At 31.8% G+C, this 18783-nt stretch overlaps 1 protein-coding gene across 1 annotated transcript in view; it reads right to left on the reverse strand.

The window, feature by feature from the left end:
• Positions 1-18783, reverse strand: part of LOC124370056 (angiotensin-converting enzyme-like) — a 67416-nt gene that overhangs the window by 28795 nt on the left and 19838 nt on the right. Inside the window, 5 exon segments of the mRNA XM_046828376.1 lie at positions 4472-4570; positions 6492-6741; positions 16522-16585; positions 16587-16647; positions 18548-18717. Of these exon segments, the coding sequence (XP_046684332.1) occupies positions 4472-4570; positions 6492-6741; positions 16522-16585; positions 16587-16647; positions 18548-18717 (644 nt within the window).

The following is an 18783-nucleotide window of genomic DNA, read 5'->3' on the forward strand; positions in this document are numbered from 1 at the left end:
TTCCCAGCGAAGTTAGTAAACTGAGAAAAATTTGTTTGGGAACAAAAAATAAAGTTTATACCTTTGTCTAAAACTTTGCCACAAGAAAAATGTTCCTAACTAAAAAATAAAAAACTTCCTCGCTTACTGAAATGTTTAATACACCATGTTAATGAATTAAAATTGGTTTGTAGGTATTTAGGATTTAAAAATTACATTTTTGTATTTACATACAAAAAGTATACACCGTTATCATCAGCAGTCTCTCCTGAAGCCAATAATGCGATTTTCATCTTTGTAACTTGTAAGATGTCATCAGAATCTCAGGAGAAGGCAAACAACATCATGCTCTAAAATGGATACAATTCAGGGATTCTTCTATTTCACGATGTTTGCACAATCTGGCAACGGCGCAATTCCACCCACCCGCCTAATTTGGTGGCCCCGACTGTAGCTCATCTAACACTATGACCGCAGCTTCAAACTTCTTCGAAAAACTCATGTTTGCAACTGGGCGAGCAAGATATGTAGGTGTATGGTGAATAATCAGCGGGTCCGGCTTCGCGAGCCAGACTCGCAGGTGTATGGGGCGCTTAAGAATAAACTGAGAAGTGATGTAGTAAAACACATTTTTCAATCACTTTTAGACATTTAAAGTAGAAGATTTAGGTAATTGTGTAACCAAGCTCAAATAAAAATGGTTAAAGATAAAAATTTGATTGTTTTGCAGTATATGTAAGTTAAATTGTTGATTGTATTATTTGTGCAACTAGTACAATCAACAGTTATACCTTAGGAAGTGACACTTTTAATAATTAATGACTAAGGCAACTTGTATTTTTTATAATCATACTTTAAAAAATGACATATTTTAAAAATCAAATTATTCTTTACAAAATTAATTATTTTAAAATAAAGCACAAGCCAACTCTTCGTATGAATGTATCTTTCACATATATCCCGTATAAATTCTTATCCTTATATTCAATGGTTTTACTTTTAGCTTAATTATAAAATGATCCTAAATTCACACTTCAAATGCATATCCTTGTACATTGACCAATTTCTATGGGTTTTTCTATTTTTCCTGCCTCTACATTTATAGATCGGTAATTTACTAATTAGATGGATGATTATTTTTTCTATCCTAACACTGATTCCAATTAGGGTAGTGTTTTTTATTATTCTTTTATGTTATCAAAGAAACTTTATGATATCAAAAAAAGAAAGCAAAATTTAAACCAAATAGCCAAGGTTGTGTACAGGGCCTTTGTTGTCAAACGCTAAAGTTTATTCAATCCGTTGTAATTTTCAAATTTAATGATGTGTTGGCTGCTTTATTTATTTGAAATGCATCACATTATAAACAAATATCTTCAATCGTAATTTAATTATATAAGAATAAGAATAAGAATCATTTATTCCATTGATCTGTTTACAGAAATAGGAATAGGACAAGTCATTTTAAAATTACATACATTGTTAGAGCTAAAAATTACATTAACACAAAAGTGTTTTGTAAAAAGTTCACATGAAAATTTAAGTAAAAGTAGCAATAAATAAAAGTAATTATAGTTAGTTATAAACTAAAAACCTGACATTAATATGGCAATTCATGAATTCCTCAATGCTGTAAAAAAGGATTTTTCACTAGCCAATCATATAACTTTTTTTTTAAATATTTTTTTAAAGGAAACAAGTCTCGCATCATCAGGCAGCTTATTAAAAAAATTTATAAAATTTAATTTAAACGAGCTTTTAGCTTTAGCTTAGTCTGTGAGGCAATATATCAATCTTATTCCTTCCCCTGGTGTTGTATTGATGGATCTCCTGTCTTGTATGAAAAAGATTCAAATTAGATTTTGTATACGGTACAATAAAACTTGAAAAAATATAAAGATTTACTATTGTGGGAATTTGAAATTGTACAAAAAGAGGTTTGCAGTGTTCAAGTGGGTTGGCTCCTCCAATATTACGAACAGCCTTTTTCTGTAGCACAAGAATGTCAATGACATGTGAAGAATGACCCCATACAAGTAGACCATACAATATGTGCGACTGAAAAAGCCCAAAATATGCCAATCTTAAATACTCTGGACTAACAAAACTTTTGAGTTTCCAAAGTAAGTAATTTACTCTAGAGATTTTGTTACAGACAGTATCTTATATGAGTTGACCAGTTTAATTTTGAGTCTACATTAATTCCTAGGAGCTTGACCGATACCAAATTGATTTCCTGTTTGAGGCTTAAAGTAATACCACTGTGTTTTATCCAAATTGCATGCTGGCTTATTTGCTGCAAACCATTCATAAGCCCTTTTCTCAGATTGTTGGGTAATTTTTGCCAAACAGTCTAAATTATGATGACTAGAAAGTAAGGTGGTATCATCAGCATAAATCACTGAATGAGTATTGAGGTTTTTAGGAAGATCATTAATATAAACAATAAAGAAAAAAGGCCCAAGAATAGAACCCTGTGGAACACCCGTTTCCACGGTTTTCATTTGAGAGCATTTATTCCTGACACATACATATTGCAATCTATTGGAAAGATATGACTTAATAAGTCTTAAAGCACAATCACTAACACCGTAAAATGCAAGCTTATCAAGAAGAAACATCAACAAGGACACTGTCAAATGCTTTACTGAGGTCACATAAAAACTAATGAAGAGGAATCCTTTTTTTCAAAAGCCTCTAGGGTATGATCAAATTATGTTTTAATACAGCCGAAGTTGTAGATCTTCCCTGGCGGAAGCCATATTGACTATTTGAAATTAAATTTATGAAACTCAAATAGCCATTCAGCTGGTTGTACATAATTGATTCAAAAATTTTAGAAAATATAGGGACAATTGAGATTGGACGATAGTTATGTACACAATTTTTGTCACCTTTCTTAAACACTGGAGTAACTTTTGACACCTTTAGTAAAGGTGAAAAAAAAAACCCTCATTCATGCAGTTATTTAAAATTATCGCTAGGGGTTCACTTATAAATTCAATAGTACTTTTAATAATGAAATTCGACAACCAATAATAGTCCATAGCTTTTGAATTTGAGAATTTTGACACAGCCTTTATAACATCCTCGGCTGTAACTGTTAGCCAAAACAAATGAATTTTGATCAATCATTCGTTTCTCCCAGAAAGTAATCAGGACTATGGTGACTGGGGGAATTCCTTCACTAAGCTCTTTAATTGAGTTTATGAAATACTGGTTGAATTCCTCAGGATCCAAATTTACATCTTGACTGTGTGTAGGTGAGTGTTCATTACTAATCACCTTCCAAGCAGCCCTGCATTGGTTAGGAGCTTTACTAATATACTGCTCAACTGCAACTTTTTTTGCTAGTGTTTAATTCATTCCTATACCTTTTTTTATGTTGAATATATACATTATAAGCTGCCTGAGTTTGCTCTGACCCCCTTAAATTCAAACTTTTGTAAATTGTGAATAATGCAAGCATTTCATTTCTTGTTTTGGCTAGTTCCGGTGTATACCACTTGACAAGTTTAGTGTTATTAGACCGTGATTTATTTGAGGTTTTTACTAAGGGTGAGCAATAGTGCCATAAGTCAACAAATTTTTAAAAAAACTATTAAAAAAGTGTTTTAATGTGCGTGTGTATAAGTGTGCTCAACTAAATACGAGCAAGGCTAAGTAAGATTAGACAAGACTGAGTAAGGCCTTGTTGTAAACCTATTTGTTTGGTTAAGATAGAGCCATGAACGGAGACTAGAGAAGGAAGAGAAGAACTAATTGAGGGGCAGGAGGGGTAAGGTCCATCAAGGGGACTGCCGGTGGTGGGGAAGAGTGAGTGACCCCTGCTTGAGTATCCACAAGCACGTGGCAGGAAGCAGATTGATAATCTGACGGCGAGTGGTGACTTTAAAAACATTAACACAGATTCCATACAAATACATTTTTTAATTTTAAAATGCCAAATTTAAGATATTATTCTCACAGAGGAAGTAAAATACTTTAATTTCTAAAATATATAAAATTAATATTTTTTCCCTAACTCTTTATATATAGTAGAAAAATTTACTTGTTTTTTTCAAAATAAAAAGCTATGTCAATACCTCCAGTCATATTTCATATACTTACTGTAAAAATTTGAAATCCTTATCATCAGCAGTTTTCCATTGGAGTTGATTATAGAATGGCCCAAAATGAGTACTTTTGACGTTTGAGTCTATAATTTCTCGTGAACTGACCCAAAAATGTTTTGTTCTTTTTTATCTTCAGGAAGGATACTTTGAAGTATTGTGACTATAACATTTTAAAAAATGTACTCAACCCAAAATTGATTGCACCACCTTAATATCTTGTAGGTTACTATCCTACATTAAATGTTCAATCATACGGTGCACGGATCCAGTACTAATAAAATTCTGTATAATGTACTTTGACCTCAACATTAGGATATAGCATTGTACTCCATGATGACTAAACACATGTGTAATTCAGCCTTATAGTCACGTCTCACCTGATGTAGGGAACATCTGCTATCACGTGATATTTGGCACCAGCGTCAAAATCCTTCTCAACTCTGTCAACTGGTGGAGCAATGCCTTGGAGGTCTTGCCTGAAAAGTTTCAGTGTTAATTAGTAATACTCTTTCAGATGCTTTGACGATTTTCTTAGTGAGAGAATCGAGTAATGCTTACATATAATTTCTTCTGAAGGTTAAATTTACAGTTCAAGAATGATGAATGACAATAAAACACGTCAATAATTATTCTTCTATTTAATTTGTTATAAATTTCACTATCTTGTAAGTTTTTGGTTCACATTGAATCAAAATACAGTAAAAACAATTAAGTTCTGGATGACTTGCTATGGAGAGTCATCTTCAGTCAACACATATAACGCTGAAACTCCAACATATGTTAAAAATGCTTTGACACCGTGTGAACCAGAAAACGTAGATCAGAAGCATGACACCAGCCTTGTAAATAAAATCTAATATTATTATAACTTTACTATCTACTAATATCCTAATGCTCATTATAAGCCAAGTGCTAGGCATTTTTTGGTATGTTTGCAAGCGTTTAGGAAGATTTTTTTATAACCTGTAAAGTAAATGTAAATAGTACACATAATATATAATTATTTTCAGGAAATATCACAGAATAAGAGAATCATACTTATAGGACTTGTGTTCACATGGTAAAATATTGCTGAATGTAAACAACGACAAACAAAACATTTTTCATTTTTCACTTTGAGCTTAGATATTATTTCACCAAAGTCATGAAAATAAAAATTCAAGATATAAAAACCGTAGATAATTTAATAATGAACACAAAAATATATACATCTTATGAGTTTACATCTTAATAGAATTCACTCAGAGCAAAAAATGATAAGGATAACAGGATTTCAGAAGTTTGGCATCGTTATAGGTTAAAAAAGGTTTTGAGGATTGGAATCTATCCTCTTCCCCCACCTGACAAAGAGGATAGATTCCAATCCTCAAAACCTTTTATAACCTATAATGATGGCAAATGTCCGAAATCCTGTTATCCTTTCAAACCTTCCATAGTCAAAAACAAACTAAAAAAAACCAAAAATATTAAATTTTAACTCAAAAAAGTTACTACACTGTAACACATAGTTCTTTTTCAATTTCTGTGTTAAAATGTGTCCAGTTCACAAAATATCACAATTAAAATCAACAATAAACTAAAGTATTTAATTAAAAAATATATTATGTCCACAAATTTACAATCTGGTGCAATAAAAAGTGTATTTTGTCAGAATCATCTTCTTCTTGAATGTTACTTGTTCCCTCCCACTGATGGCCTCCAACAATTGTACTAGCTCTCTTAGTTCCCTCATTTTTACAATAAAACAAAGTATAAAACAATAATAGTTAACTAAAACAACCAAGGTATGATGCAAACAAAGACGAAACGACAACAAACAGAACGAATGATCAGTATGACTTGGAAAAACAGTTGTTGTATAGCCGCAATCTTTGAGCAAAGACATACTCCACAGAGTATAACGAGTTCCGCGTTTTTTCTAGTTTAATACTATATAAAATACTTCTTGATATTCCGTCATTTATAGCTGCTAGCTATGTTTTACGGTGATCAAGTACCTGACATCACACTGCGCGACGTCAGCTTCGTTACATACAATAATTTATCATAAGTAGTGATGTAAAATAAATGTTACAATACTTATCACTCACTATTATTGCATGACACTTTAATTTGAAAACTCCACATATAGATGGAAAATAAGATTTTCAGACAACTGTCCTAACAGAACTTTTTGTTTATTTATCGTACAATTATTTTCAACATTTCAATGTGTAAATGTTGGACCCAAAAAATGTATGTTTTTAGGTCCAAATAATATACTGATATATGATAATATACTAATAAATTTTGTATCCTATTTTGCTGTAAAAGTACAAGATTAATGTATTTTAATTTACATGGCATAATTTAATTTAAAGTAACACAATTCTTGTTATTTTTGTTATTCGTCTTCACCTCAGCTTCCAATAGCGACAATTGTAGTCAGAAGGTGTGACGTTTCCTCGGAAGATCTCCCAACGCCAGAGATCCAGGACATAGGCAAACGGAAGGAATGAAACCTTCTCCAGAGCCATCAGGTAAAGGGAGTTGATGTCAGTCTGTCTATCCTCGACATAAGCCTCAGGGTCCACCAGCCCTATCTTCATCAGATGTTCCGCCGTGGACACAGACAGAGCCAAAGTGTCTCCTACAGCTTCATGAAAACCTGCCGATGGACAAATTAATAAAATTACTTCATTCCAGATAATTTGATTCCATTTTTATCGATACCATTATACTATTGTGTACCATTAACCGATAGTATATTGTGTATCAATACTCCTCTTAAAACCGTAAAAAACCTACTTTTAAATGTAATTTAAAGTTTTTTATTATATTAAGGGGATGGTCCACGAGGATTAACTCTCTCTATTAACTACATGTTACATAGCAATACTGGACAAGATAAAGTACACAATGTTAACACTCTTAGCCCTATGTGAAGATGCATGATTATGATATTTATTTTACACTTACTGTAGAGTAACATTAGGTCTTGGGGTTAAGAAGAAAATTAATGTGATTGCATAAGTTGTGTGTACCATGAAATTAAATTTTGTAATAAACCAATGTGGAGTTACAGTATGGTTTTAAGAAGTTCATCTAGTATAAACCAATAATAAAAAAGTTCATCCCTTGTTTCTGCCATGACGATTGCCATTTACTATTGGCCTCTGGTTATTCGTAGGTGTTTGGTCGGCGAATACAGACCTATTGTGATCTGTACTCTGTAGTTCAATTTTAAATTATTAGTGTTGTGTTTAGTGTTTTATGAAATGCATGTTTTAGTGAAGTTGACACACAACATGGTGGTTGTGATTCCTGATTTAGCGTGTCACAATGCTCTGGTATGATATGTTTATTCTAATCTAGTTCGTAATTATGTTTTATGTTAGTTATTTACCTGAAGAAGAGATCAGATTGCAGATCTTGAAATGTAGTGTTACTGATTTTTGTATCACTGAATGATGGCAAACGTCCGGAAAAATCCTGTTTCCTTCACAATCTTTCCATCGTCAAAAAGAATTTCATATTAGAAAAATACGCCACATTAACCACACTTCAAAAAGTTTTCCCTAACTAAATTGGCCATGTTTTAAAGTTGCTCCTTAGTAGCACAAAGTAGTGTTACCCTTAGTAATAGATAACATTAAATACTGTACTGAAATAAGTACAGTACTGTCTCTTCAGAGTATCCCAACGCATTGTTTAATATTTTGCAGTATGTCCAGAAGAGGTATTTGCCGAACTTCTTCTGTGACGCCCTGTAATAGCTCTTGTTTGTTGACAGATTTGTTTAGATAAACTTTTTGTTTTTATATCTTTATAAAAAGGTATCAGAGGGTTTAAATGGAGTGATCTAGATGGCCTATCTGCTACTCCTCTACGTTCTATCCATCCATTAATCATTAACTCTCCGCCCAGCAGTGGTCATACTTGCACGGAGTAACAAGCTGGTACCCCGTCCAGCTGAAACAATACTCTGGTGCATAAAGCTGGTATTTCTTAAAATTAATTCATTTTAATTCCAAGTCAAGTTTCCATTTTTTATATAAGGTCCAACAATTTCAAGACTATCCCTGCCTGCACTTAACTTTTAGAGTGTTTACCGTATCTGATTCCATAAGAGGTCTCTTCTCTCCAATAACAACGTTATGTCTACTTACATTCCTGTGTAAATGTAGCATTGTCTGAAAATACCACATCTGCTTAGAAATTAGGTGCTTCCGTACATCTACTCCACATTGATTCAAGAATTTGACTCTTCTTCTGCAATCGTCTTGTGAAAATCCCTAAATCAATTTTGCTGTATATAGGTGATAGTAGTTTATATGTATAACTTTGAAAACTGAAAAATATAGCTCATACCGTGTTTGAGTTGCTACAGCTCTTGATGATTTCTTGGGCTCTTCGACAAAGCTTCCAACACATGTAAAGACTTCTCTTCATTTGTTGCCTATTAAGGTGTACCACTTCTTTCACACTCTTTACAACTGCCTGTATCTTCTAAATGTTGTACGTTATACATACAGTAAACTTTGGCCTGTCCTGGAACGTGTCACTGAATACATGTAAAACTTGTTTAAATTATTGTAAATGGTTACCACATCAGTGAGGTTATTATTCCAGTTTCAATGAGAGTCTCACCTAATATATATGTACCTGTTCATACAATGTAAGTTAAAAACTTGAGTTCACTTTAAAAATCATTACTAGCTTACACAAGGATTGTCTGTCTACAGTTCAAGAGGAAAACGAAGTTTCCTGCCTAAAGTTTTGCCATCAGAATGATAAGAAAGGTCTCTGACAAAACTTGCACTGAGTAGCTTGAATGTAAAGGTTATGAGTTTCCAAGACTATTCTGGAAATTCAACTGTGACTGTTGCCAATTAAGTCATATAGCTTCATTCTTGTTTCAACCAAATCAGCTGATTTTGTGTCCTCTGAGTACCTAAAGAGAAACTTTCAAATACTGCCTTTTTGATAAGGGTAAACCTTTTGAGTTCTGGTTTGTGGCATTGTTTTTTTACTAATTGCAACCTTAAAGGGGTGGGGAACAACACCCTACTGATAATAGGTCAAAAAGCTCTTCATGCAGAAGCATATAGAAGCGTTATTTTTGGAAGTAAACGTTTTAAATCATGAATCAAATTAAAAAGTACGAGCTTTTTGGGTAAAATTATTTTCTCAATTTTCAATATTTATATTTTTTTTCTCAGTAACTGATCAAAGATACTGCAAATTAGATTATGTATAAGAAGTTAACTGTTGTGCTTAGAAATATTTTATAGAGCCAGTTTTGATGTGCCAGAATTTTTACACAAAAATGTAGTTATGTTTCTAACAATATGAATTAGATGGTAATTAGAGACGTGATACGCTGCAAACACTACCAAGCGAAAACTCGCACTGATTTGAGGACACAGTGGCTGGAGTCAAAACTGCGTGTTGAAGGATTTTCAAATTTTGCAACGGAATAGTAAATTTCATCTTGAAATTGTCGGATGAGATGAATGTTTATAAAAATAACTCACTACGCAATGAAGGTTAAGTGTGAGGTACTTGCTGGATGTATTTTCTTTCATGACTAAATCTTATCTCTACTGTTATTGTTTACTACTGTACATTAGCTTGTTAGTTTTATCAAGCTATAGGGAATAACAATTTGCCTTATTTGAAAACAAGTACACGGTCAGCAAGGTACAGTATTTTCAAGTAATAAAACTGTAACAGTTCACAATGGGCTGATCTAAACCAAATATATTCTTTACTGCTTTTTAAAAACTTAGAAATACAATTTGTAGTTGAATTATTTGTAACTTATTTCTCTAGTCTGATGGTCTATGTTGATATTATTACTTTTTCAGTAATTCTGTTGTAAGCCTGTTAAAATCAGATTTAGAAAATAGATGTCAAACTGTGTTCCTAAATGGCAACTTTTCTAGCACTCTGTATGTACGCCATGGAGTTCCACAAGGTTCCATTTTGGGGCCAATGCTTTTTGTCCTGTATATCAACGACATTCCATATAATTTGCAAAGTAACAGTATAAAGACCTTTATGTTTGCAGATGACATAGGAATGTGTATACAAGATAAGTATGTAGATAATACAAATGCCATTTTAACAGACAGATCTGAGACCATTCTTGATTGGTGCAGTGCCAACAAACTTAATCTAAACTCTCAAAACACACAAGATCTCACTTTAAGTCTTTCAAATAAAGGGGGCTGTGATCCTCCTCTCAAGTTTCTTGGCATATATTTGCAGAGTGATTTAAAATGGCAACATTATATCGATTATGTGGCAACAAAGATTTCAAAAGGCATATTCTTGATAAGATCTTTAAGAAATAAAGTAACTCAGGATATCTTGCTTAGTGTATGCCTTTGTACATAGTCAGCTAAACTAAGGAAACACCCTTTGGGGAAACTCTGGCTATTTCGATAAGTTGTTTATTTTGCAAAAAAATCATTAGGCTTATTTGCAATTTGCCAAATTTGACTCACTGTAAACCATATATTATCAAATTAGGCATTCTTTCCCTCCCATCCCTGTATGTATATTCTACTCTAATGTACATTAAAGAAAACCTCTATGCTTTTCAAAATATAGCTGATATTCATGGCTATGAAACAAGGAATAGGCTAAATATTGTTACAAAGAGATGTAATTACTCTAGCACTCAAAACAGCTTTGTATATCAGGGCATTAAGTCATTCAATGCATTACCTAGTGACGTCAAAGGCATGTCCCTAAACAGGTTTAAAACCACTATTAAGTTATGGTTAGCTGAAAAATACTTGTATAGTGTAAGTGAGTACTTTGATGTATAGGGTAACTTTAAACCTGGTTTTAGTCCTTTGGCATCGCTGTATTTTATAATGTTTTAGTTAATTTTACACCTAGACCGTTAAATTGTAATTTTAAATTAGGCCTAGGCCTATTAAACAAAATATTCACAGTTTTGACAATGTCTTACATGACAAAAAACTTTATTCTTGAATATAGTAAATAAAACTTGTATTTAAAGGGTTGATGAATTTTTTTAATGTATTTGTTTTTAATAATTATAGGTTAGTGTGGATTGTTGTTATCCTTTAACTGATGATGTTGTTATACACTTTGTGTTCTGACAATAAATGATTAATTGATTGATTGATATGACTCGAATGTGACTGTAACAAACACATTTTTGTCTTGAGATAACACAAACATTCCCGTCTCTTGCTGTGGAATATGTTTGCTTGTTTTATTAATCATCATTGTAGATGCATACGCACAAAGAATACAGTTACAGCAGAATTTGTTCTCTTACAAACTGCATAAAGAGCACGAAGGTTCTGTGTTTCTTTAATTGTGTTCTTAGCCAAAATTTGTAGTTATTTGACAGGATGAAATACTCAAAATCATAAAGACTATTATAAATATTCTAATTTAGTTCAAATTTATTTAAAAAATGAAGATTCATTTACCCTTATACCACATAACTGTGTACAAGGCAGGTTTAGATTACTAGTACACTGTAATATGAAACTTAGAATACAAGTTACATTTACAAGTTAACGTTTCCTATGACTGTATAGTTAAATATAGCGTGTTTGTTACAGAGCTGAATTTAAACATAACACAATTGAGGTGAGAGTGTATTAAGATGCTCATACATGTGTCTAAATTGCGATTGTGTAGTTTGAAACATGCTAAAAGCCAACTCCAATACATATACACACAACTTATGCTTCACATATTTTTATTATAACCTTATATTATTGCCTAATTATAATTTTCCTTATGAAGCATACAAACATGCACACATGCACGCGCGCGCGTGCGCGCGCACACACACACACACACACACACACACACACATGCACACGCGTTCATGCATCATTATTATTTAATCATTACTTTAATGCTTAAACTAATACCGTTATATAAATATGTATATAGTTATATTATTATAAATCTATTATTGTTATTGTTATCATATTGTTTACTATAAATGTTATCTTATTATTTATTGTATTGTTACTGCTTTTGTTATTACTCTATAACATATGATTCTTATTGGTTATTTAGTAGGTAGTAAGGTCTTTGTATTATCAATTTATTTATATATAATGTATTTAATCAACATGTAGCAAATCAATGTGAATATGGATGTGTCGCTTAGTCCCAAAAGGACCTTTGCACCTCCCTTACTTAAATTTATGTACTCAAAATCCGAGGTTTTTGCAGAAGCCGATCAGATTTGAGGGCTCCTGTTCTCTGATGGCCTCGAGGCTGAGGAGATATGCTCCCAGGAATCTTTACCGAGTTTCTAAGATGGCAGGACAATCTAACCAAATATGCTCTGCTGATTCCTCCTCTTCTCCAGAGAGTCTACATTCGTCAGTCTGGCTAAGGCCTACCTTCATAAGATGTTTCCTTAGGGGGCCATGTCCTGTCAAAATTCCTAATATCAGTCTTATATCCTCCTTAAGGTTGGGACACACATAACCGCACCGTGCCCGACACGTGAGTCGGCCGATTGTCGGTGCGGGCTCAGCTCGGTTACCGTGAGGCCACACATGTCCGTATGCAGTCCGAGCGCAACAATCTCACTGTTTGTACTACAGCATGTTTCTTTTGAATTCTAAGTGACAGATACTTAAAAAATATTCGGAAGATTAAGTATTGCTTGAGATAATTGTTAATTTCATTGTTGTTATGTTTATTAATCGCTGTGGTGAATGAAACATTGCAATGCTGCAGTAAAGCTTTGTACAATCAGCTAGTATGTAAAATTTGTAAATATCATTATCTTGGTTATATGTTTTATCCCTATAATTCTTGTTCATTGTGTTTCATTGCAGTGAATTTCGATCAAATACACTATAAACAGAATATGTAGTGTTTTTTGTATTAAACCCAAGAGCTATAGTGTGATGCCAGAGAGTTTGCCATGATGTAAGCCCTTTTATAACAATTTGTAAAACATAGTAAATATTTGTAAAATATAAACTGGAGAACTTACAAAAAACAGATTTTACAAAATTTTTTTCTTTTATAGCTCCGAGGACAAATAATTTATTTCCAGATTTAGTCAAAAATAGTAGAAACATAAATATATTTTCTAAAAAAATTATAGTATGGTTGATCGGTCAAAATGATATTGAGTATATGTTTAAGATAATACATTAGTGTACGGTTAGTCTTGTCTGCTAAGTTATAATAATATTTAAAAGACACGTTATAGCATTATAAAATAATTATTTATAATATAATATTTAATGTTACATGTGTAAAGCCTAATATTTGAATTGTAAATCATGCATAAACCCTTTTTGTTTAATACAGCACACTAGTTATACTATATTTAAACTTTGAAACATAATAGTACATTATTTACTACATAAGCTACAATAACTCATTTTTATCATTTCATTCTTGCTCGATTCCGCTATTTTTATTTTTTACCATTTTTGTATATAGTATCCCCAACACAGGCACAGACTCTTATGGGGTAGGTACCTAAATTTCCCTTATTTTGTAAATCTATTGGCCTAATTATTAGTTTAAAAAAAAGAAAGAAAAATCTAGAAGGATGTAACCTACTTTTTATATTTTATTACTCTAAGTGCATAAATTAGAAATGAAGTAAGTAGAAAACATATTTTTGTTGTATTTGTTATTTACTGCTATTGTAAATACGTTATGTCATAGTATTTTTTAATTATTAAGCACTGGCAATAATATTTATTTGTAATATTCAGTTTGTTATTATGGGGAAATAATTGATTTATTATTATTATTATTTATTTTAAACATGGGTTTTTCTTGCTTGAAAATCTTATTGTAAATAAAATATTTTTATTTTTACTTTATTGAAGTGAAAAGAATAAAAAAATAAAAATGTCATAGAAAAATTCTAAATATGACCCTTACAAAATACCGGAATAAATTTATCAAGTAACTTCAATACATCAAAGAAAAATATATTTTTGCGCAGATAATTACATGCTTGTTATTTTTTAATTAATGAAAAATGTTTATAGATTTTTCATAATTCGAATTTGGTTGTTTAAAATCACTTAATGTACAACATGGTTTTCAAATTTGTTGTAAAGATAATATTACTAGTTTCCTCTAAGGTAAGAAAATGTAATACTTTTATCAATAAATATGATTTTGTACGCGAACACAGGATGTAGAGTTAGTAGGCAATAATAAATAATTCAATAAAATAGAACGTGTAGACTACTTAAATAGTTTTAAAAAGAAGAACGCAACAGTAAACAACATATGATGCCGCTCGTAGACCGCACCGTGCCCGTTAAAATTCAAACTAAACATATCGGTGACGGTGCGGGCACGGTGCGGCCACGACGGTCTGGTGTCGGTGCGGACATGTGTGGACTTGCAGGTTGAAAACTGCGCTGCAATTCTTTCACCGTATGACGGCCAGCACACGGCCGACTGACGTGTCGGGCACGGTGCGGTTATGTGTGTCCCAACCTTTATTCTGATCCAAGAGAGCTGTCCACCCTTTAACGTAAGGAGAGATAAACATTTTGGATAGTCTTAATCCTGAGGCTCTACTCCAATTATTGTGTCTTATCCTCTTTTCCCAATCCTTGACAAGAGCTTTGCTGGTGGAGAAGGCTATCCCGCAGCCTGGCTCAGGCCCCACCATTATGGACTCTGCTCCCTTTTTGGCGAGGAATTACATTCATGTGTTATGAATAAGCATTCATTTCCATGAATGCCCTCATGACCCGGCATTCAACCGAGTGTTACTCTGTTATTTGTTGCCAGCTCAGCTAGAGCATTCTTAACATTCTCAGACTGCTTTCAAGTCAAACGAACAGGTATCGAGTGCCTTTAGTGCAGCATGACTATCAGAAAGTAACAAACATTTCAGTCCTTTTGTCAGAGATGAATTAAAATACCTTCAAATGTTATCCACATCCTGAGTCTCTGTTTGGATAGTTGTTGACCGATTCACAGCTGTTAAGTAAAGTGAGACTGTCACTGTACTGCAGGTTTGTCTAGCAAGCAATGTGAATATGGATGTGTCCAAGATGAATTACAATGCCTTCAAGTGTTATCCACACCATATGTCTCTGTTTGGATAGTTGTTGACCGATTCACAGCTCTTGGGTTTTCATTCTTGGGTTTTATTACATTTTATGTGCATTATTGATTATTTATAATTTTATCATTTATAATATTAATAATGTATACTTGTTTATTTAACTTCTGGTAGCTGTATTTATGATTGTTGTTTTAAAATACTAAAAACAATAAATATCTGAAAAAAAAAACATGGGATAGATTGAAAAGAGTATAAAAGTAAAGTAAGAGTGAAAATGAGCTGGTGAAAGTGAAATGCAGAGACGAACTGGGGTTGTTGCATTATACTTATGTATACAAACCATAGGAGAAAGAATGGAGGAGCGAGGCCTCTCTTACATGCTATCGGATCAGAAGGAGATCTTGATCTGATATCGATGGACCCGCATGAAGCTATGGATGTTGTGGAGATTGAAAATACTGATTATGAACAAATCACTGTGCCTCCCTTATGGGATACCGTACCATTGATTTTGTGATCATGTTTAATGAGGTGAGACGCATCGGTAATCACCAATAATTGATAAATAAATAAATCACCAAACAATTATTGTTTGATTGTGGATTTACTTGCTGACTGTTGTGCTTGTACCCCATTTACAAGGAAATCGAAGCTCCTAAATTTAAATATGGCAAAGAAAATGAGGCAGTATCTGCTGAAGACCTCAAGAATAATAAATACAGTTGTAGAGTAAGAGTTTTATACCAATTATTTTAAATAACCAAAAGCGTGGTAAAAATACTAAATAGGGATTTGGAGAAAATATCTTGTCTAGTAATCGTATTAAATTATTACATGTGTTTGTGTTTCAGTGTTGATGTTATATTATTACACTATTTACATATTTTTATAATTGTTATTCAAAATGTAACTGAAAATATTATTTTAAACGTTATTTATTAGATAAACCTTTTAGCTGGTTTTATTTAACTTAGTTACAATTGAATTTAGTACTTGTAGCTTTAATATATAAGCACAATTTGAGCCTAATAACCCCAAAAGGCATTATTTATGTAATTAAAACTGGTTGCTCAGTGAGATGTTCACAATTTATTAAAATCTTCTGAAAACATAACTTAAAATAAATTAAACATTTAAAATTGTTAAATAATTTTAAATGCGTACAAAATCATCATAATTTTTGCATGTACTGTTTATAAACTAGCATTTAAATTATGTTCTTTGTGTGAATTAATTAACTCTTGATTCATGATCTTTGTATTGTTAACAGAATCCAAAATTTCATTTAATCTATATACTTACACTTCTTTATGATATATGCTGAATCTTAAGTATTTAAGGATTCTTCAGGAACATATCCAAACATACCTGAGTTAGCTCCGTTACGAAACACATATGGCTGGTTCTTGTATTGTTGGAAGTATTGAATATGGGCCCATTTCATGATGAACTGTCTTCAAATCTTCTAGACTAATTCGTGTACACATCTTGATCCTGTGAATGTTAACATTTTGTTGTTTAATCTTATTTCGTATCTTAATAATAACTACAATAATGGCGTTGTCCTCTTCTCATACTATCTACTTAATCCACTATAAACATCATCAATGTTCACAATTTACTGGTTATTTTATCAGAATTGAAATTATTAGAATCTCCTTACATTTAAATTTATCTTCAAAAGATATGTCAATCAATACAAAACATTATAGATAAAATATTTTTACTTTTTATGCACAACAATTACTAAACAAACTTAAATAAATAAATAAAAAATATGTAAAAATATTTATACTTTTTATGTATGATAATTTTCTTAAAGAAAATGTTATAAGCTAAGGAATAAGACCAAATGTTTTTAAACTCCGTTTTATTATGTTTTATACCATATTTTATATTTTAATAATGGTTTTTGTATAGATTTGTAAACGGACACTTGTGAAAAAGAGAACCAAATGAGACGTTCATTGCAGTTTGTATGCGATGATGAATTGGGCATTAATCATCCATTGTAATGTACATTAATATTATTTTTATAAACTGTACGTGCCTTAGAATACTATACTTTTGTATTATCTTGTTACCTGAATCAAAAATAATTTTGTAAGAATAATCGTTGTGGAGATTTTATACACAGAGCAGGATTGTATTGATTTAAAACAAAAACAAAATTCCTTATTTCTTTCCATTATAAATATTTGCAATTTACTTAACTCTCTGTTTTTACATAAGAAAACAATTGTATCCCTAGATCTGGTATGCCCACATGTACATGTGAACGATGCTCAATCACAAATAAACAAGTCTTATGTATGAATGGTAAGATTTTTTTGGTATTAATGAAAAGAAGAGATTCTAATGTGTAAAAAAACAACAGGTAATGTGTGCCAGTCTACATCTAAATAAAAACCGTACATGAAAGAAAAACAATTTTATGCTAGCCTAGACTATCAAAACTCCTGATCTTTGATCATTTGTTTTATAAAACCATGACATAACAAGGACATTGTTTCTTTTTGTACTGCTAAAAACTAATTACTTCTAGCACAAGTATTTTTTCATGAAACTACACTTTGACTGTGTTTTCTTTACAGTAAACTAAAATACTGAAAACTGCGTTTTATTATCGTTATTTCAAGATGAAATTTTTTATAATGGTGTCATACGGTAGAATTGATGTTATGGTTAACTGTTCATAACTTGATTTGACTGAATTTTACAAACTTTACATTGTTTTACTAAAAAAACTATCTAAAAAGTGAAGATCTCCAAATAAAGAAAATATCACACACTTATAGAAATATATTTGAATAAAAATGATTTTTCATCTTAAAAGTAATGCTTTGAAATACTCAATATTTACTTGAGTGCTTTGTTATTTCTGTAAAATAGTAATATTTCTTAGATGGATGCTTTGTCTACTAACTGTACTAATGATCAATAGTGTGGAAATATTGTATTTTTAGATTATAAATTCAAATGTTCAAAGATGCAAATTTATTGTATATTTTAGACATTCTTAATCTGTATATCCTGGATTTGATTAAAATATGATTTAACAATCTTAGAAGAGGTTTATATTCATAACTTACTGCACACATTAAAAACCAATAACAATCTCATTTGTACATATAATTTCAAAATTTTTTTATATTAAACATTTACTATTTTCCATATTATTAGTGTACTTTACTGTTCCTGAGAAATTTGTATAATAACAGATAATTTGGGAATGTCATTTTTAGTCATTTTTAAAGGCTTGCTGAATACTTAACACAGGGTGTCCACGATGAAATTTCAATATGGCACTAAATCTAAGGTTAATAAAGGCAATCAGTTTGTAAAGCAAAAATCTCTCCTCCCCAAAACTACTAAAACGTAAAAATTTTCTCACCGGAAATCGTCATCACTGTAAAAGTCCCAGGCAGATGCGTGACAAACGATATCTCTGTCCTTCGGTTTCTCAATGATGGACTTCTCCCAGAATATATCCGTCATGGCACTCAAGTTCAGGGAAGTGTAGAACTCTTCTGACAGCTTAAACATCTTCATAGGTGTGTAGTTCTATGGCGGTGCAAAATTTCATATCGGTATTTGTGTAGCACACTGTCTTAACTAACTGTAGACTCA

Source organism: Homalodisca vitripennis, chromosome X, assembly GCF_021130785.1.
Source record: "Homalodisca vitripennis isolate AUS2020 chromosome X, UT_GWSS_2.1, whole genome shotgun sequence".
Taxonomy (NCBI): domain Eukaryota; kingdom Metazoa; phylum Arthropoda; class Insecta; order Hemiptera; family Cicadellidae; genus Homalodisca; species Homalodisca vitripennis.